Here is a 21,794-nt window from a genome sequence, read left to right on the forward strand (position 1 = left end):
TTTCGGAATTTTATATTGATTCTTATGACAACACAACCTATTCCATTATGCCTACTTTGAACACATATACAACATCTAGTCAATATTTTGGAAAATATTGGAAGACATATTTGACCGCTACAACAAGAACGTGTTTTCAGATCGTTATATATATATATATATAAAAGCCTTATATGTACTCGTAATCGAATCTAATAACAAAAACAAATCAGTTAAACAACATTTTTTGAAATAAGGTTTAAAATGTAAAATGTACTGGAATCTTTTTTCTAACAAATTGTAGATTCTAAAATACAAAAGTGTGTAACGCCAGAACCGTTATTATATACTGAAACAACAACAACAACATGGAAGTCTTTCTTGTAAGCGAACCCTTATGCACTATATTTGATCATCTGAAATTATCCTGAAAACTAAAAGGATAAGTGCTGCACTTTAAAAAAACTAACAGCCATTTTTTTTGAAGAATCAATACTATTACATTCTAACTTGTTTTACATTCAATATTATTACGTGATCTCGAAAACAAAGCCAAGAGTAAGGGTTGCTTTTTATAACAAAGAACATTTGCTTGCATACAAAAATCCCCGAAAACTGAGTATTGTGTTTGCTTTCAAACAAGCTAGAAATAACATTCAACAGAGCAAAGAAAACCAATTGTTCTGTACTAATTTCTGTATTGATTTCTGAATCCTATCATATAGCATAATATGGTGGTTCAGTACATTTCTAATGATGCATAACGGTTATATGCTTATGTGAACGTTTCATCTCTTCGTTGGAAGCTTTTGTCATTAGTTTCCTTTAAATGAGTATATCAACAATGTGGAACGTTAAAAATATTTATAAGAAATGGAAGACAAAGTTTTTCAAGTTTCCAAGATATTCCAAGGAAGATATGTCTCTGATGATGCCAAGTTACTGTATTCGTAGGCGAACATTTTATTTTTCTGTTGAAAACCTTTCGTATTATTTTCTTTTAGAAAACAGTAACAATAATACACGTCATTAAAAATGTTTATAAAAAATGGAAGACATAGGTTTTTGAATTATCAGTACATTTCAGTTAAAATACATTGCTAACTTTGACACATTTTTTGTTACATGACAAATGTTGATTTTCATATGAAACTAATATTTGCATCCTTCAAAAATTCAAGTATTTTCTTTATATACTATTTTTTCGAACTTTTATTTAATTACTGTCTAGGTCTGTTGTTTTTTTTCTTTTTAAGCATTGTGTAGTTCTCTGTTTTGTTTCAGCATTGTTTTTCTGCATTGTTTCAGTTGTTTAGTTCTTCGGTTTTGTTTAAGCACTGTTTAGTTCTACGGTTTTGTTTCAGCGCTGTTTAGTTCTGCTGTTTTGTTTAAACACTGTTTAGTTCTACGGTTTTGTTTAAGCACTGTTTAGTTCTACGGTTTTGTTTCAGCGCTGTTTAGTTCTGCTGTTTTGTTTAAGCACTGTTTAGTTCTACGGTTTTGTTTCAGCGCTGTTTAGTTCTGCTGTTTTGTTTAAACAGTGTTTAGTTCTGTTGTTTTGTTTAAACAGTGTTTAGTTCTGTTGTTTTGTTTAAACAGTGTTTAGATCTTTTCTTTTATATAATTAACACAACAAATAAAGTTGTGCCAATGTAATTTTGATTATATATATATATATTTTAATTTGCAGGTTCTTTTAAAACAAAATATTTGAATTATTATATCTTTTTCCCACATATTCACAAAATACATTTCATACAACGTGTTGTAGGCTTTAATCTTTCTTTAACATTAAACGAGTTGCAAATAAAACGCAAATGAAGCCACACGTGTTTGGAGATTTATAATATAAGCAGAAAGAATAAAATGGTGAAAGATAAATAAAATAAAAAGTTGGATTAAGTTAATTCCTAGCATGGATCTGGATTGTTATCTAAAAACATAACCTAATTTAACATTTGCTAAGTGTAGAATATTCTCACTTATGGTTTTGTAATGTCTGTTTGCATGGCAGTTTTGGTAGTGTCAGTTTAGATATCCATTCTGATTATTATTGTACGATATAAATTGTAGACCAATATCGGAAGTATTGGTTCTAAAGCGTCAGTTTAAAATGTCCACTGTCGCAGCTGTTACAAGATCTCAGCAGCAGTCTAGTATCAGAAACACTGGTTTTTGAGTGTCAAATTAGATTGTTATGCTAAATGTCTTAGCAAGATTTTGTAGCGCTGGTTGAAAATATAATTTGAGGTGTTTGTTGTGATGGCTTCTACATCAGTTGAGTGAAAATAGAAACTAAGGAATGCCGATAACAGAAGCCATTTTAAACTCTTGATAGGTATTTTATTTCGAAAAATTAGCAGCGTCCTAGAGATAGGTGTATACGATTTTTAAAATCTTAACTTAGATACCTATTGATAATTCTCAAGTGACATCAATTATAGTCTTATATAAGGAGCGCTGTTTATGAAATATGTATTAATCTACTTTATAGTTCAAGAATTTGACGATCACCCAAGTATTTTACTTGTAAACTCTATCAGTAGCCATTAACCAATTATGAAAAATGTTTGTCATCAGACTGTATCATTTCTTCGTCTGCTAAGAGTGGTCCACTTATTATTTCAGACACTATTGCTTATACGTGAAGAACCGCCTTTTTACATACCTCGGTTTATAAGCAGACAGCTAGCTATTCAGATCAACTTCCTTTGGACAGATGAATTAATTCAACTTACAATAAGCACACAATTTGTAGGGGGTAATTTCCTTTCCAAGAAAAGAAACGGTGATAGGAATGTACGATTATTCTAGATGTTATAACTGTTCAGGCCAATTTTAAATCAATTAATATTTGTGTGGTGTAAAGTTTTTAATAAGTACAATGCATGAAGAAACTGCGCAGTATTTGGCTTATTGGAGGAGTAATGAATGATTAGACATCATAAATATTTGCTGCCCAATAATTGTCATAAACTGCAATTATCTGGTAAATTTCTAAATTGAAAATACCATTCATTTTGTACCATTACGCATTTTAATATTACTTTAATAAAGTGATTTTATCCTAATTTTGTTCCTTAAATGCTAAAATAAAAGTTAATGTCTCATTTTTACATGTCACCTACCGTATATGTTACATTGTAAACTTTAGTTTAGTACTTTTCTTTTAATCAACGTATACCTTGTAGAAACAATACTCAGTGATCACCATGTAACAATATTTTCTTTGGCATACTAACAGTGGCTACAAAAAATCAAAAACTTGGACCAACAATGATTTCACTGTGCATGATCCATTTTTTAAATGTCAGTACTAAAAGATTTCAATAGAAACATTACAAATACACATAAAACATCAAAGATATATAGATTTATTTTAACTGGAAGACTAAGCATATGGAAGACGTAAATGAGGTGAGCTTGGTCTCATTAATAATGCACCTTGAGGTGAGATTTCTGTCTCAAATTTTTACATTTAAACTATCCCTTGATTAGTCTATGCTACAGAGCTCTCATCCTACCAGAAACTTCGATAGACTTAAATTTAAAAAGCAGATCTAAGATTCTAATATGCCAAGTTAGATCATTCGTGAAAGGTTAAAGAAGTTCTAATTCACCAAGCTTGGTTACGGTTAGAAAGGTAGTTTTTATCTTAAGCCTACCGTTTTTCCGAAACATGACGTGTTTACCCTTTCACGATTAAGTATTTATCAAAAGCTTGTGAACAAAGCGTTGCTTGTTTTCGCTCATAAACATCTTGATCACCGACGTCAATAACTATCGCAAGCTGCTTTTAGCTTAATGAAGGTTTGATTCGAGTGAATCGAAATAGTTCATGGATATACTGATCACATGCACAGACACTCACGCAACACACATACATAAAGGAAACAAAATCGCGCGAGTTTGTGACGTCAGGAATTAATTAAACACTTCTGAAATCTTTCATTACGAACTTAGTTTTTTACGTCTTTTAAATTAAGTACTTTATTGGAGTGTTTTCAAAGTTATTGTATTTCGATATATATACGTATATTGACATCTGTAACAAAACTTATCTTAGAGAAATTACTGTTACTACTGCTAATATACACATTACACTGATCATTAGATTTCCTTCCATTAGCAACTCATCAATTACAGAATATATTATTATACGAAACTCACCAACTTATTTTCTTATTCACTTTAGTTTTCTCGTCTTACTAGATTTTTAGTCGTTTCAAGTTACAACTTTCTTTTTTCTGTGTTATAGCAACCAGTTTTTTTAAAATCGCCGGACTTACTCCTAATATGGGCCTAACATCTTATACAAAGCATGCTTGACAGATAAACTACAATACAATGACAAATAAAAGAGTACGTACAATCCACCATTTTCTTCACTCCACATTTTATAGGTTGTTCAATGATCTCTTTGAAAGTCGTTTGTTTTCTAGACATAACATGTACGTTGAGAAGTGTCCGGGCACGAATCTCGTGCAAAGCATGTCTCTCCAGGTTTTCTCGCGTCTTTCAGTAAGATACAATCTGCTTTTACTCTTGTCGAAGGAAATTTCAACACCATCATAACAACACAAGAAGTTTGATAAAATGCTATAAGGACGCCAACAACATGTTTATATGCTTTATTAGGTTAGTACTACTTTCATTAAGAGTTTGAGTCAAATGTGTCTTTTAGATTAGCCTACTGTTTTCTATATTTTGTGGTAACCATGAAGCAGACATAGCTTCTTCCATCTAGAAAATGGACAAAAGTAAGTGGAGTTCTTTAAGTGTTCTTTATATTAGAGGAAAAGAGTGATCTTTTTTAAAGACGTCACTGAACAAACATGGTAAAACATCAAGATCAAATAAACCAATTAGTACGACACAAAAGGCTATCAAGTTGAAAATAAGCAATTCAACTTGGTTGTTAGACTACACAAAGGTAATATATATGGATTCTCAAAAGAGAATTTATCTGTTATTATATAGATATATGTATATCATCTTTATGGTGTTTCCCCATGGGGTAGAGGAAGATGATAAGCCTGGACGAGAGCCGAAAAAGAATAGTATATTCCAATAACACCACAAAATGATCCTATGGAAATAATGAAGACTTCCCAACTGATTGTATACCAAGGTAATTCATTCCACTTCAATTTCATGTGGAAATAACATGGCCAGACAAAAGACAACATGGTGCCTGTGAAACTACCTATTAGACCCATCAGGATGGCAAAATGAGGAATCGAAATGGCCATCAACATAGTGAAGATTACAAGAAGCACACGAAGAGCTACAGCCCACACTCGTAACTCTTTATCTGTTGCAAAGCATGAAGGAAACTTTGTTGTTGGTTTTCCTTGAAAGAAAGCAATCTCAATTAAATTAGCTGCTGCGTAGTAGGGCAAAGGATACGAAAACATAGCCTTGATGACCAGGGTCAAGTTAACTATGACCTTAAAAGCTTTGGTTGGAAGATTATTAGTGATAACTTCCTGTGTCTGTTCAGCCCATGTCAGAAATCCAACGTAGGCAAACAAGCCCTTGAATATTGCTGCAGCCAGATGACTCCAATTTAGCATGCAGTGGAAACGAGAAGGATCACGCATGTTACCCTCCAGGGTCGGCAAGAAAATCTGAGAAGTATAACTAAATACTACAATTCCCAAGCTGATTGGAAAGTAATGGATCTCGATTCTCAGGGGCACCTTACTAAAAGCCCAGTAGGAGGCTCTGGTAAAGCAGTAGCCCATGACAATGATATTAATGAGAATATGGGCAACGGTGCACCAGAAGCTGAGCCACGAGACTGATCGCAGGTTTTGCAGGAAAGCACAAGGTAAGAGAAACATGGTAGCAATCATCATCCAGGAACGCTGATCAACTGGTCCATCTGGGAAACTGCCTATCATCAAGTCACCACAAAGAACCACGTACAGGATACAAGTCATCAGTAATTCGATGATCTGGGCCGTGTTGACTATCTTCCCGCCCCATTTGTCCCCCAGGCAGCTCTGAGCGATGGCCACGTAGCTGTCGCGAACTCGGACTGTCTCTCCACTTTCATTTGGCTCATACAGACAAGCTACTAGAATCTTACCTGTGTGGCAACAAATATACGCTACAAACACAAGAGCAAAGATGCCCCAGTAGCCACCATGAAGACAAGCGTATGGCAGACTGACGATAAACATTCCCTAGAGAGAAACAAGAGAATTAAATGAATAAAGTGAACCCCATACACTCACAAAGAAACATCGAAATTCTATTGATCGAATATTAAAATACAAAGAAATATTGGGAAATGTCGATAATTATATTAGTCGAATAAATAATCCATTTAATTATGATTCAGTACATATATGGTTAAACACATAAATTGTTCTGTTTCAAATATCGTGCTATTTCTTATGCTGGGATATACTATAATGCGATATCTATAATACGTAACAATGATTTGTGACATTTTTCAATAAAAGCCCGAATTCTTTTTGCTCTGATAGGAAGGAAAGAAACATGATGATATTAGTGCATAGAATTATTTTCAGAATATCTATACGCTTAAAGTAGCATTCTCCATGCTTTGGTAAACAGAAATATAATATTTCACTTGTCATTTTAAAATATTATATGTTAAATACCCTAATATTAAATTATAAATTATAAAAAGAACACAGTAACGACAGTACATAACAATAATACAACGCTAAAATCAGGGTTCGAATCTCCTCGGTGGGCTCAACAGACAGCCCGATGTGGCTTTGCTATAAGAAAACACGCACATATAACAATAATTGCATAATATTAGATCCTTCATTTACTTCACGTTAAAACATAAAAATTGTATTTTATTGTCAGATTATTCTAATTTTCTTGTGGGAATCTTTTGCCTCTCCTGTTTTTTAAACTTGGGTCTCTCATCAATACCGTACAACATTTTATCATGTATGATACTAAGTACATAGTATTGTTCAAGCTTTGGCAGAAATAATAGGAATACTCAATAATATTTGTAAAATATCTTATATGTTAAATTATTACCGGAGCTTTGGTTGAGAGAAATATGATAACGTCAATACATAAAAATATTTCTGAAATATTTTACAGCCAGTACACTACTATTTTATATGACTTGGTGAACAGAAATATAATAATACCAACAGATAATAACTAAAATATATTTAATGTCAACTACCGTGGTATACTTTTACTTTGATAAACACAAAACATTACAACAACAACATATAGTAATATTTGTCAAATATTTTATTACAAATAACTTGTCATTTTTCGTGATGTGGAATATTTCCTATGCTCCATCTGAACGAAACCTTCTGTAAAACGTTAATTAAATGATAATGTCAAAGATCTTAAAAGCTCAGACATAGCCATATCTAAGTTAGATATTCTGACCAAAGATAAGTCAACCTCAACAGAATCCGTCACCTTTGTTATAACGGCCCCACAACCAAAATTTCGGAGCGAATGTGTTCAGTCAACTTTAGAGGACTTTTTCTTTACGCTAACTACTCGGTTACACCAACCAACCTCTTGTGCTTTTGTAAACAGAAATATAACAACAATTCATAACATTGTCTTAAATATGCTTTATATCAAATATATCCAAGTACTATTCATGCTATCACGAATATTAATAAAATATTAAACCATCTAATAATATTTTGAAAATCGTATTATTTTTGTTTTGATGAGCAGAAACATGGTAGGCAACACTAATAAATAAGATGATTTGAAAATATTTTGAAATTTTAGACAACAAAAATTGCTAGTTCATTATTTCAAGATAAGTATTTTAATTTCAGTAGCATTTAAGGTTTTTGTGGGGGACGTTTAGAATGACACTTTTTCACATGGTGGATATGAGGAATCTGCATCAATATCGTAAGTTATTATGTACTGTTTTCAGCTTCTGTATAGGAGCGTGATCCTTTTGGTAGGTGTCTGTAACTTGTTGGAGATAAATCTCAATAATGAACGGACAATACACAGTTCACGTGTTTCAAAACAATATATTCAAAATAAGTCAAACGTTTGTACAAAAATTCTTTACACTATCGTTTACCTCAGTTGAATCTAGAACTTTAAATGATTCTCTTTTTTCATCAAAAGTCCACACAGTGGTTCAATTATTTTAGAATCCAACTTATAAAGCGAAATATTTATTCTCTCCTCTATTTTCACAATAAAATCTGTAATAAATTCACTTACGTTACCCCGTGCGTTACCACGGTTGCATCTAGAACTTTAACTGAATCCCTTTTTAATGAAATGTCCGCACAGAAACAAACTGACAAACAAAATTATTATTTTCTATCTCTGTTGTTACAATAGAAAACTGTGAAAACTCACTTCAAAATCATTACTATAACTGTTGATTACTAAAGCTGTATCCAGAGCTTTGAGTAATTACCTCTTTTTTAAATCAAAGTCCATATCGGCAGTTCATTTATTTTATAACACTGTTTGATAAGATAAATTATTATTATTTGTCAATGCATTTGTCTAATTTAGAAATATCTAGTCCTCTAATAAGAACAATATTACACATAACGAGAAAAACTTTCTGTGTTTCGAGTAAGGTGACATCAACAATATTTCAAAAGTTTAGTATAACAATTGAATTACATACACAATGTACGACCCCTCACAAAGTTTGTAATAACATTAAATATTAAATCGGTATTTTAAGAAATTAAATCTAATTACTTTCATTCTCGACAGTTTTGTTGGCTGTAATCTGGTATAGTCAGAACTGTACTTCTCATAACACATTAGTGTTAAACTTATTACATTTTTAAACAAGCACGATATGTAGAAATATAATCATGTTTACCATATATAATATGTTGAACATATTATATATGTATATATTTACCATTTAACCACTCAGCGAGACTTTTTTAAAGATGTTTACTTAAGGTTTCACATTGGATTGAATAACATATACATATGCACTATAAAACTATTTTTTTTGTAACGCTACTACGATAAGTTAAGAAAAGAAAAAAGAACAAAATTTGTAATTCCAACAACAATTACTATAAATCTTACTCAATATTTGGATTAATTTGTTGTTTATAGATGAACCAAGTCAATTTCGTAAATAAAGGAAAACAAAAAAAGAGAGAAAGAGACATAGGGGGCATGAATATTACGAAAATAAAGGCGAAACATAAATAATCAAATATTACAGTAATAACAAATGTTCTTAAAGTGTCTAATGCAATTTAAAAAAAATCACCGCAACCACTAGAAACATAAGTTTCAAGTATAACACTTTCAGGACCTCGTCTTAAACGCCACACAAGAGGAACAATATGAAACAGAAACCTAAGGTTTGTCTAATTAGTATATTGACTTAACGCTGTTGCTTCTGTTGATTTTGAGCAAAACTACCCAGTAAATTATCTGCACTCTGGCCATCGCAAAGAATAGAACCTTGGATATTAATGTTATAAATCAGTAAACTTAGAGCTGGCACGCCCAAGGAATCGACCGAACGTAAAATAATTCCGGATAACGTCAGCTGTTTAAAATTAGTCAAATTATATCTCTTACTTCACGGTATCTGTTGTATGTCGTTAATCCATGTTTAACTTAATTATAGCTGACAAATATATAGTGAATTATTAATCCATCTGTAACTAAGTCACAGCTGATAAACTTATTAATAAGGATGGATGGGTCACTGCACATACATTGTTCGTTAGAAAGATGACGTTACTTGTAGCAGGTTTACTATTTTGTAAGCTCACAATATACTGTTTAAAACACACATACGTCACTTCTTATTTAAACGAAGTACTACGAATTACTTGTGCCAGCAGTCGGCACACGCATTCTATCTGTGTTTTCTTGTAGCAAAGCTACATCGGACTATCTGTTGAGTCCACTGAGGAGTTTGATTTGGTTTGTTTTGAATTTCGCGCAAAGCTACACGAGGGCTATCTGCGCTAGCTGTTTCTAATTTAGCAGCGTAAGACTAGAGGGAAGGCAGCTAGTCATTAACACCCACCGCAAACTCTTGCGCTATGCGCTACTCTTTTAAAAACGAATAGTGGGATTGACCGTCACATTATAACGCTAGCCCGGCTGAAAGAGCGAGTATGTTCGGTGTGACGAGGATTCGAATCCGCGACCCTCAGATTACGAGTCGAGTGTCTTAACCACCTGACCATGCCGCTCCCCCGAGTGGGTGGGTGTATTTTATCCCTGATTGATTTAAGAAACTGTTGTTTGTTTATTTGTCGTTAAATGCAAAGGTGCTTAGAGGGTTAGCAATGCTGTGCCCATCGCGGGTATCATGCTTATAAGATTGACTTTAATGAACTTATTATGATATACACATATTCATAAAATAAACACTGTATTTCAAAAACTGAGACATCAACGTTTGCTCATATTCCAGTAACACTTACAATAAAAATAAATTAAAAACAACACAACGGTAACTATATTTTTAGAAAGCTAGTCATGATTCATTTCCGATAGCAGTTGTTGTTTAACCACGAACAAGGAGAATGCATATGAAGGTATGTAACCACCCAGCCATGCCGGGCCTAATTTGCTGCGAGACATCAAATCGTATTTTTTTTTATTTTTGAATAATAATTAAATATATGAAGTAAACCAAATTTTCGACTATTATTTTACGAGTGCACATGCTCTTATTCTAAAATCAGAAAATATTCAGTTACTAACGGTGACTTCGTACTGGCTTTTGTTCGTCAACCTCTTAATCAGAGTCATGGGGTGAAACCAGATCTCTTTGTCATTTAATTTGAGGCTGAAAATAGAATCAGCAATGTAATTTCAACAATATATAATTTAGCTTCTCTGTAGTTTCTAGGAGACGGAACTACTCGTATACTAGTCCCGGAAAAGCAGCCGAACCGGTATTTTCCTTGTTACACACCGACAGTTGCCCCCCTTGTATTGATCATCATTACGTGAGCCAGCCCCATACAAAAACCCTCTTGATTGGTCTAATTATCTTGATTTGTACGCTGCAAGGCAGTTGCTACGTGACTGCAGACTGTGTATCGTGTAATTTGAACCAAGAGCTTCAGCTGTATTTTGTATCGTTATTTATTTGTCATAAACTGTTGTTTTTTCTTCAATAGGACTTCAGCTTTTTAGAATTAATTTCGGTTCAATTCTTTTCTCTAGTCTTTAGAACTGAGACAAAATTAAAAAGAGAATGTTTTTATTAAAGAATGCTAGCTCATATAAAATGCAACACAAATAATAACTTCAATTGTCTCAGTGATTACATAAAATATGAGATAATACCAATATTATCTTAGCTATTAAAATTGTTGGACACCAATGAATTTAAATATTTTAACAGCTAAATAACAATAAATGTACAAGAAAATAAGAATCAACTAAGTTGTTTCTGTATTGTGAAAAATAATATCCCCGAAATGTGGCCGAAGGTCGCCTATAGAGGTCACCTGTTTTAACCACTTTCAACATTATACAGTAGTGTATTGTCTGTTTGTTAGTCAGTACATACTACTATGACGTCACTTAAGGAATACTTAGCGTTGCAATTTGTATTGTCACTACGTTAGTAAAATGTGTGCATGCCATGAATCACGAGAATAATTAGGCACTCTGTAGGCTACAACACAGCATGACACACGAACTTTAAAAGCAAGAAATGAAAATATATTCGGTACTCTTAATTTTCGTTTTATTTACTTCTGAAGCATGACACTTTCGGGGATTTTGCGCAAGTACATATAGTTCGTAATTAAGGATGTTTCAAAACATTGTTTTATAATAAAATGTCATTGATTTTAATTAGGTTTAACTTGTTTTTTGCTTCTTCTTTCAGAACTGGATAAAAGCATTGTGAAGAAATGAAAGGGGTTAAATGTCTTTCTCTCTCTTTGTTTCTTCTGAAGATAAAATAAAGATATATAAAGACCATGAACATTGCAAAACAACTTATCAATCAAGTTGTATTTTTCATAAAATTAAGAGAGTACCATGATTTCATATTTGATCAAAGAAATACTGCTGTTAATTTTCATGTCCCTCTTTGCTGACTCTATCTTCCTATCATATAATAATACATCTGTTACTCACTCATATATCGTAGTTTATCAGTCTAGGCGATGTACATCTTAAGACAAAATGATTTACTTGGGAAAATAAATGTTTTGAGTTTTAAATACACTGCATGGATAAAACTGAATAGATAACAAGGTTGCTTTATTTCTTTTATAGTTTTAAAATAATTTAAAGTTACCAGGGATTTATGATGCTCCTATAAGGCTAAAACTAATAGAATAAAGAATAATGTCAACCACTTCAATTAACTGTTTTGTATAACAGTTGAGCATGAGCATTCATGTGATACAAAATACAAGTGTTGCTCCCTCAATGTGTTGAATCTCGTCTTAGTTGTCACTTTAAAGGATTTAATATTTTCTGTATTATTTATTAACAATGAACAGGAAACTCTTTCGTTTTTTACTCATGTCAAGAATAATAAAAAACGTAGAATTCGGCCAATCACAACAGAGTGTTACGCGTTTCTGTGTGTGTTTTGCGAAGCCACATTGGGATATCTGCTCACTGTATCGCATGCTTGGTGGGTAGAGCACTGATAGTTATTTGTGCTAACAAACAGCTGTAATAAGAACAAATCTTCAATTGTTGTGCGATAACCATCCTTAATGATAGAGTATAGGTAAAGCGACTAACTAATTTTAGCTGTAACTAATTCTTGGGCTACTCAGGTGAGACTGAGCGATGGGATTTGATCTTCAATCTCATAATGCATCCACGACTCCAAAGTGCGGAGCGCAATATTTTTTTTTTTTGTGGTAATGGTACGCGACCAACGAAAACTCAATTTTCATGTAAACTGACTAATAGGCCTAACTTGATCTCCATTATAATTAAATGAATAAATGATGATGCTAAATGGTTATAATGATTGTGGCTCATAAAAGTTTCAATGGGAATAAAGTAAAAATTATATACAATTTATGGAATGTCACATTTTAACGATAGTTGTTACAGCGGGAAATCGATTAATTATAACGATCTAAACACCAATGAGATGATGAAAGTTTTCAGTTTGTGACCTTAACAAGCTGATTACGTTGCTTTATTGGTTGCAAATTTAAGTCGTTTTCGATAACGTTAGCAGAATATCATTAACTATGATATTGAATTGATAAGCTTATTTTGTGTAACTGTCTATTACTCACTTTATTTATATTTAAATACTCCCAGTGACACAACTTTACGTCTTCGGATTTGCATCGCTAGAATCGGGTTTCGATACAAACAATGAGAAGAGACACAGATGATCCATTACATACTCTTAACATCTGTTTTGCTATTTCATATTTTATACAATTTGTTTTACAAACGGTAACGCTGATACTGTTATATTTAAATCAAATATATCATAATGTGTTGTATTTGACCTCTTCAGAAAAAAATCAACTGACCTTGTGTGATTGGGAAATTTCTAAAATTACGGTGTATGTAAAACTTACAGAAAAAGTACGTTATCAGTTTGATTTATCCTGACAAGTGTGAAATCATCAAATCCGGAGAGTTCGCAGTTTTGTTTACATAAGTTATCAAAACCAGAAAATGGAGAGCGACGTTGCTATATTTAGTGAAAAACAAACATTCATTTTAAATTTAAGGCTGTGTTCTTTCTGTTTCGAACAAGATAAACTACGTTGCTTAAAAAAGAAAGCATATATTGGTTATCAAGTTCGCTCTTTTCCGATGGTCCGGAACTGACTCTGTGCCATCGCAATGCATCATCCAACAGCTCAGACGACCGGCAAATAATCCTCTAACGTTACAGTGTGTGTCCAAGCACTAATCATTCGGTCAGATTAATCTAAAATGAGTCACTAGAGGTCTTCGCCTCCGCAAGCCCTGTTTGACACGGAATTTATGCCTAATTAAAATTAACAATAGGGCAGAGGTAGGGAGTTCAATTTCTCAAATATACAGAAAACAGAGACGGATTCATACCTATATTAGAACCAGGGTTCTTAATCAATTAATAAAAAATGATCACATATGGAATTATGTTCTTGATTTTTAAACCACTTTGCATTCAATTTGCACTTTTTACTTTATTTGGTAATTAAATGGCCGTCTTTTTAACACCCTGATTAAGAGTTAAAAACAATTCGTTTTTCTAATTTACATGTAAATTTTATATCAAGTTTTGGCAGTGTAAAGTGCATTGGTGTCAGGGCTAATTCTTAAGCTATGTTCTGTGAGGGATTTTCTTATTTGTTTCTCAGTTTACTTCAGTTCTATCTAAATACTCATTTTAGTGTATTAGAGTAGAATTCTGCTTCGTAACACTACACTTTATCCTCATGTTGTTTATGTTTATTTATTATTATGTTACAAAGAATGAAACAACGCACAGTTTTTACTTCATTATCCTTTTTTTGTGACTAGCTTATATTTTCTTATAGAATAGAATAATTAATTAAGTCTCAAGAGGTCATTTAATTATGTCAAACTATTCATTATTTTTCACCGTAATTACTTTAGAGACGGTGGTATTTTCGCTGTTTTAAGCATTCTTTTATTAATTACAATTGGATTATAGAGATTTGTTTGTAATTAAGCACAAACCAATATAATAAGCTGTCTACGATTTGTCCACCCCAAGTGTCGAAACCCGGTTTTTAACATATAAGTGCGTCTCTGGGAGGGCATTTATAGATCTACACGCTTCTTGGTCTTAAAAAATCTCAAAGTTTGACATCATTAGACCATATTCTTCTCCACATGTACGTTGCCCAATGTTTTGGAGTTTTTGCAAGCTCGTTTTTTTTGTCCGTTGTCTTACCGAAACAGATAGTTTCTTTCTACAGTGGATCCTTTTAGTGATCTTGACTCAGTATGCGTCGCAAGGTAGAAGGGTGAACTTTAATAACAGAGGCTTCTTGAAGTTCTGAAACAAGGTATCTGTTAGATCTACGTCTACTTTCTGAATGCAGTAAGCCTAAAGCACTTGACATCTGATTTGGAAAACTTAGATGGTCTTATGTGCCTGGCCTTAACATAAATTGATTTGTTGTGATTTTCTGGGCTTGCTTTGACATCAAGTTATCTGTTTCATAATATATTTTGATTATTTGTTGGACTTCAGTTTTATATACTTTGTTTTTTTTTTAGAAATTTCAACTGATTATAGTTTTCATTAAAGAAAGCTGTTGTACTATGTCTTACTTCATCAGAAGCTGCATATTTGGGTCATATTTTGTAGTTGAAAATAAAAAAAAATCGTATTAGAACAACAGGATAAAGAAAAATGTATTTATTTTTACAGAAGCAAATACTAACTGTAACAATCAAGAGAAAATGTTTTTAGCGTCTTTGCAATTGAAAATTAATAATTTTGTGGAATGGTATTTGACTTACTGATATAGCTGAAGCCCAGTTTGTTTAGTCTGTCGTTGTAATATTTTGTTACATATTAGAAACTAACGTGTAATATTACCGTGATTGTATTGATGTTTCTTGACATTAAGCTAGGGTACAATTAAGTATTTCAGAAGCAAATTAAAACTGTATTAAACATTTCCTTTAGCAATATTAACTTACAAATATATGTATTTATTGAAAAAGCTTGGCACGAGTTAGTGATTATGGTGTTTCTTTCGAGGGTTCGAATCCCGTCATTTTCAGCACTAGCAGAGTGATAATCTAGTATCATAATAGTTTTGTTCTCAATTATATTTTAAATTGTGTTTTTTTAATATGGAAATTGTTAAACATCATTTTCATCCAATTCAGTTCATGATGGATGGTACATCATAGATCAGTGATTAAATAATTGGTTGACCAGTGATCAAAATCGGACTTGGTAGATACCGAAACAGGACAGCATAGGGAAGGTAATCCAGCACACAGACTTGGTAACCATTATAGGGAGCCACGGACTGACTATTTATTCACAAACGTTTCGCTTGAAGTTATAAACGCACTTCTTACTGTTAAGACATTCTCTGCTCTGCCATTGTTGTGACGATGACATAAAAATAAAATGCCAAATCGAAGTATCAGTATTTTAATAATTGTTAAACTAATTTGTAACTTATTATGTACCATATGAAACAAAATTATCGACCAGTAATGGCCGAGCGTGTTTAGCATGCCGGACTATGGATCTGCGAGCCCAATATTTGTGTCCCGTTACCACAGAAAAAAATTACGTTTCGTACTTTGTAACCGTGAGGTCCTCATAAGTAGAATTCCACTATTTCTTTAGCAATCCACGTGTAGACGGTGTTGGGTAGCTGTCTTTCCTCTAGTCTATCAGTCTGCTATCATAATTTTATTATCCTCACAACTACACTTTCACTGAGAGATTTTCGTATTCCATTCGTTCGACTAAATGATTATATTGTAGCTGATATACTGTAAAGTTTGATGACGGCACACAATTTAAGTAAGTTGTTTAAAAATTCGTAACGCGTAAACTTTAACAACTCGACTTATCTATCTATTTTTTTGCCAAGCCAAACTGTTAAGCAGGGAAAGGGTTTTTACAGGGGTTGGTTATACAATGGTTAGAGAACTAAACTCTTCCACTTATGTTTGAAGTTTACACAGTAAATTTGGTCATTGTTGCATGATTACCGAAAAACACAAACACAATCGCCGAATTATGTTTCTAACCTCGAAACTTAGTAAGAGTAAATACGTCGGAAAATGTTCATTATATATTCGTTTTTTCAACTTAACCTTGACGTTATAATTAACATTATAGGTGTGTTGATACAGTTTGTGAAGCCGGGATACGACTGTATCGATACAGCGTCTGATACGAAGTCTGATAAGACTTGTGTATCTTCACTAAATTTAGCAAGCTTTCGGTAAACATCACAAGACTTTTGTGCAAAAAAAAACAGAGTTTTTGATAAAGTATTTTTGTTAAAAATTGATGACTGAATACATGAAGATGAGTGTTGAGTGCTACACGTTGTCTTCATTTCTTTTATCAAAAACATTAAATACAAATTAACTTAACAAATTAACAAAAACAAAGTAAATACCTATAGTTGTTTATTTTACCTCTCTTGCCAGCTGCTATTTAGTTTATCAAACCTAAGAATTCTATAAAGTACTTGAATAAGACAATGTCAGTAATATAGATAATAAATTACAGACAAGACTGTTAAACTACGTAAGAAGCAGTTGATGAAACGTCTAGATACGTATCGTAACGTAGCATCAGTATATTCGTTGAACGAAAACAACGAATCTAATTATTAGGATATATTTCATTCGTTTTAATTATTCTCTGTTTTGTTTTAATTTATAAGAAAATTTAGAAACAGCGAAAAATCACGCCCAAAGTGTAGTTATAGTTTCGTGTACCACTGTAGCATCAAAGAACAAGATATAGTTCGCTTTCAAAAATGTATTTTTGTAATTCAGAATGCCGAAGAATCGCTTTCATATGTTCTAACATAAAAAATTGCACCATATTTATTTTTCTCCTATGATTTCTCGCTACTGAATGATGCAAGATATATAAGCCAGTAAGTTTGTTTAGATACAAACAAATGAAATTTAACAAATGTCTTAAATTAGTTGTAAATATTTACTTTCGTAAAGATAGCTACAAACGATTAGCACTAACTAAGACCAGTATTAGTTATAGTTTATTTTTTGAATTTCGCACAAAGCTATTCGACGGCTATCTGTGCTTGCCGTCCCTGATTTAGCAGTGTAAGACTAGAAGGAAGGTAGCTAGTCATAACCATTCACCGCTAACTCTTGGGCTACTCTTTTACCAACGAATAGTGGGATTGACCGTCACATTATAATGGCCCCACGGCTGAAAGGGCAAGCATATTTGGTGCGAACGAAATTCGAACCCGCGACCCTCAGATTACGAGTCGATCGCCTTAACCCACCTGGCCATACCGGGTCAGATTAGTTATAGTACTTGAAATTAACAAATCTGAATACAGACCCACTTTGGTTAAACTAGTTATCGACAACCAAAGTAGACAAAAGTACATTTTGGATAAAATACATACAAGTGACTGAAATTAGTATATACACATTATGTCAAATGAGGCTTAAACTTAATTCATTCTTTTTAGTGTCGTAGATTCTACTTAAAGAAGAACCAGACTGAACTTTTCTGAATGGACAACATTTGTAAGCTGTTAATTACTATTCTGTATTTTGGAGAAATGACAAACAAAATATTTTGTAAATGTGAGGAAAGTTTGTGGCTAGAAAAATAGTGTCATTCTTTGTTTCCTACCAGTGTTATGGACTCTGAAAGAGTATATAAGTTAATAACATATTTATAGAATGTACGAATCTGCAAACCTTGAAGCCTTATAAAAATATCATTAAAGTCTATCATTTCGGTTATTAAGCCAAAGTCAAACTTCTTTAAAAGTCTCATTTTATCCACAGAAAGTTTTAAACTTGAATGTGAGTTTTTTCAAAATCGGCATTGTGGTCCCAAAAATGTTAAACTTCATCTTCAAAAGTTTCATTCTAATCACCAACGTTTCTAGCTGGAGTCCAACACTCTTTTAAAAGTGTCATCAGAATATTTGGTAACCGAGCTTTTATAAACTGAAACTTTATTCCAAAATCTCATTCTAACCATTAAAATCTCTATCATCCTGATTATGAGGTTTCAAAATTAAAGTTCCTTCAAAAGGTATTCTAACCCCCAGACTTCTAAACTCGTATCTGAAATTTTTAAAAATGTGACATTTCGGCCACCAAACCCTTAAAACTATAATTTACCTGTTTTAAAAGTTTTCTTTTAGCCACCAAAGTCTTAAACTTGAAGCCTAATTTTTCAAAAACTGAATTGTTTGATACTGAAATCTAACATTTTGGGAAATGTGATTCTAATCACGATAAGATTAGAGTTTAAACTAGGTTCTTTCACGAATGTGTTAGTGGTCACCAAGGTTACGAACTAAAGCTAGATGCTTTAAAACTTTCGTGGTGACTGAAGAATTGTCAAAATATGACTTAATGCATTAAACAACATGTCTTCGTTATTATTGCTGTTTTAACCCTAAAACCCTTTTAAAATCTTCGCGGTTGTGACTCACTGATAACTTTATAACTGATATCTTGAACTATAATAATTGTAATGCAGGTTTTTATAAGTTATAAAACGTCTTATGTAATTTCATCATATTTATATAACTGTATATTATATACAGGTACATGCATAACAAAATATAGTCATTTTTCAACGTGTTGTTTACTATATTAGTTTCGTATCAGCTTCAATACAACATTCTGAATAACTTTAAGAAATTTGTTTGTAGTATTATCATATAGCAACACAATGAGTTACATGTACTCTGCCAACAGCTGATATCGAAACGCCAACAGCTGGTATCGAAAACTTGTTTCTACTATTAAAAACCCGCGGGCTTACAGCTGCGCTAACTGTAGACAACTTAAAGAAAGATTGAAAGTATTCGAAAGAAGTCTGTATATTAGAAAACTGATCTGTTATACTACGAAACAGGTTTAATAAAGATTATTTTGAGAAAAAATAAAGGAGTTGGGTTTTATTTTAGATATCCATCTGGAAGCGAAACATTGTGTTATAGTTTACCTATAGGTTTATGGTAACATTTGTTTTCAAATTCTTTCCCTAAATTGGCTATTTTAGTATTTAATAATTGTAGGGTGGAAATTTCGTTTCAATAGTTTATATAATCTTCAAAAGCCTACATTCCAAAATATATATATATATTTATCTTTGTATTGATCCAAGAATTTGTCTTATTTTTACTCACACTGCTTGGGTCCTTTTATCACTAGGATGTTGTAGGGCTAATTGTAAGGCTATTTCTGTTTTGTGGGTTTACTAGATGTATAATGACACATATATATAGTTTTATCACTGAATAATTATGAGTCTTAGCTTATATTATTCAGACAAATACATCCATTGAATTCGCAAACACATAATTTCTCATTGAAGAAGAGGTTTTCTTAGACAGTAAATTGACAGGTACAACCTGTTTAAGAAAACCTACCTGTATAGCATTGGTAACATTCCAGCCCGCTTGCCATTCAGAAATTTGACTTTCTCGGCCTCCAAATTCTCCTTCACCTCCTACGTTCGTACCAGGAACACTACCGTTCAATTTAGAGTTACCACCCTGCCGCTCTCCGTTGTTTTCATCGAAGCTATCGCTACTGCGGCGGTCCCCGTCTTCTTCTCGGAAAGAGTGGAGCTCTGTGTCGTCTCGGCCGTGACCGTGTTTCGCAAAGTGCACAGTCTCCTGTTCTTCATCGTTCCAACATGAGTCCGGTAAGTACGATTTAACCGATTTCAAAGTGTCCACAAAACGATACAAGTACCAAGACATTTTGGTAACGGGAAGAAACTTTTGAAATATTTCTAACAAACAAGAAGTTTACAAAGTTGTCTAAATAAAGTTTCAGACTCTCCTCTGCTTCAAACAAGATGTTCTACGTTTTCCACGGTGAGAGAGTTTTAGGCTACTTTTGTGCCAGTGGTTCGCTTCTCTTTCTCGTTTCCGCAATAAACGTTGAGAAAATAATGATTAAAATAATTATCACAATTATAAGCAGGACCGGAACTCGAGTAAAACACAGTCCTCAGTTAATCAGTCTCTATTACGTACAAAAGTAATCTATGTAATATGAACTTGGAAAGTATCTATAGTTTCTATTATTGTATTCAGGATAAAATAATATTTTATATACTATACCTTTCAAAGGAATATTTACATTAAAAATATGTTTGAAGTTTAATATGTAGTATTATCTATCTCATATTAAGAAGCTTACTACACACGCCACAGCATTGCAGTTTCATCAAAATAAAACATTGTTATAAATAGTGTAAGATACCCAACCCAATCGAGGAAATTTTAAGATATTGCGAAGCTTTCCTGATAAGGTTTTTGTAGTTTTATAAAACCCAAGCACTTTGAAGTTTCCTTCCGAAAATATTTATGAGGATACTATAAAAGGCTTACACTACCGTAGATCTTTATATTATATTATAAGTTTCGCTGGCACTGACGTTGTTGAAAATCCAAAATGGCGGATAAAATGCAACTCGTAAAGATGCTAGCGTCGGGAGATTGACAGCAGATTTATTTTTCTCTCGATCAGCTCCTGAGAAATTTGCAAAAATACTATTAAATGAAATATTAAAAGCAATCATAAATTCATCAGTACTTTAAACATTAGCCTGGAAAGTCGTTTAACTCAAAAGAAATACTAACAAGACGGCTTTTGTTCTTCGGTTTCGGTTGATACACCTGTGGATATGCAAACAGCCTGTTCACTCTTCTTCTAACGTATCAGAAATGTTTGGTCTCAGTCGTCAAAGTTTCTATAATCTTATCACCCTTAACATTTAATTGTGATTGCCCCTAGGGCCTGTCTACTTTCTGTTTCTCGTCTTCTATCGTTTCTTCTTGCATCTGACGACTTGTTCCAACGCATCCGGGTCTTTGCGGTGTAACAGCCCACCTAGAGCTTGGAGAGTCTGCAGATAGGGCTGCACCACCAGAGATGCGTGCGAGAGAACAACACAGACTGCTGTGCATTTGGCAGGTTTGGATAATGGCGCATGCGCTCACGTATGAAAGGAAAAAGCTTCCAGAAATACAGCGTAGGTTACATACAACTCGAATGTTTTATAAAGCATAGGTTCTGTACATCTGCAAGAGCGTGCAGCATTTCCTTATCTAATTCTGTTCTAAGCTAAACGAATGTCTGCTGAAGCAACACTGAAAACA

At 33.0% G+C, this 21,794-nt stretch overlaps 1 protein-coding gene across 1 annotated transcript; it reads right to left on the bottom strand.

Annotated features, from left to right (window-relative positions):
• Positions 1–1,293: 1,293 nt before the first annotated feature.
• Positions 1,294–21,570, bottom strand: LOC143235423 (vesicular inhibitory amino acid transporter-like). Its single transcript, XM_076473572.1, has 2 exons — positions 20,052–21,570; positions 1,294–6,170 (listed from the first exon to the last, which is right to left on the bottom strand). Exons 1-2 carry the CDS (start codon positions 20,385–20,387, stop codon positions 4,977–4,979), a joined length of 1,530 nt encoding a protein of 509 aa, XP_076329687.1. The 5' UTR covers positions 20,388–21,570; the 3' UTR covers positions 1,294–4,976.
• Positions 21,571–21,794: the final 224 nt, after the last annotated feature.

Source organism: Tachypleus tridentatus, chromosome 12 (genome assembly GCF_004210375.1).
Source record: "Tachypleus tridentatus isolate NWPU-2018 chromosome 12, ASM421037v1, whole genome shotgun sequence".
In the NCBI taxonomy this organism is placed as follows: domain Eukaryota; kingdom Metazoa; phylum Arthropoda; class Merostomata; order Xiphosura; family Limulidae; genus Tachypleus; species Tachypleus tridentatus.

Excerpts from the sequence above, each read along its gene's own strand:
- LOC143235423 (XM_076473572.1), bottom strand. The coding sequence starts at position 20,387 with ATGTCTTGGTACTTGTATCGTTTTGTGGACACTTTGAAATCGGTTAAA. Across the intron at positions 6,171-20,051 it reads ATGTTACCAATGCTATACAG|GGAATGTTTATCGTCAGTCT; the intron begins GTAGGTTTTCTT and ends GTTTCTCTCTAG.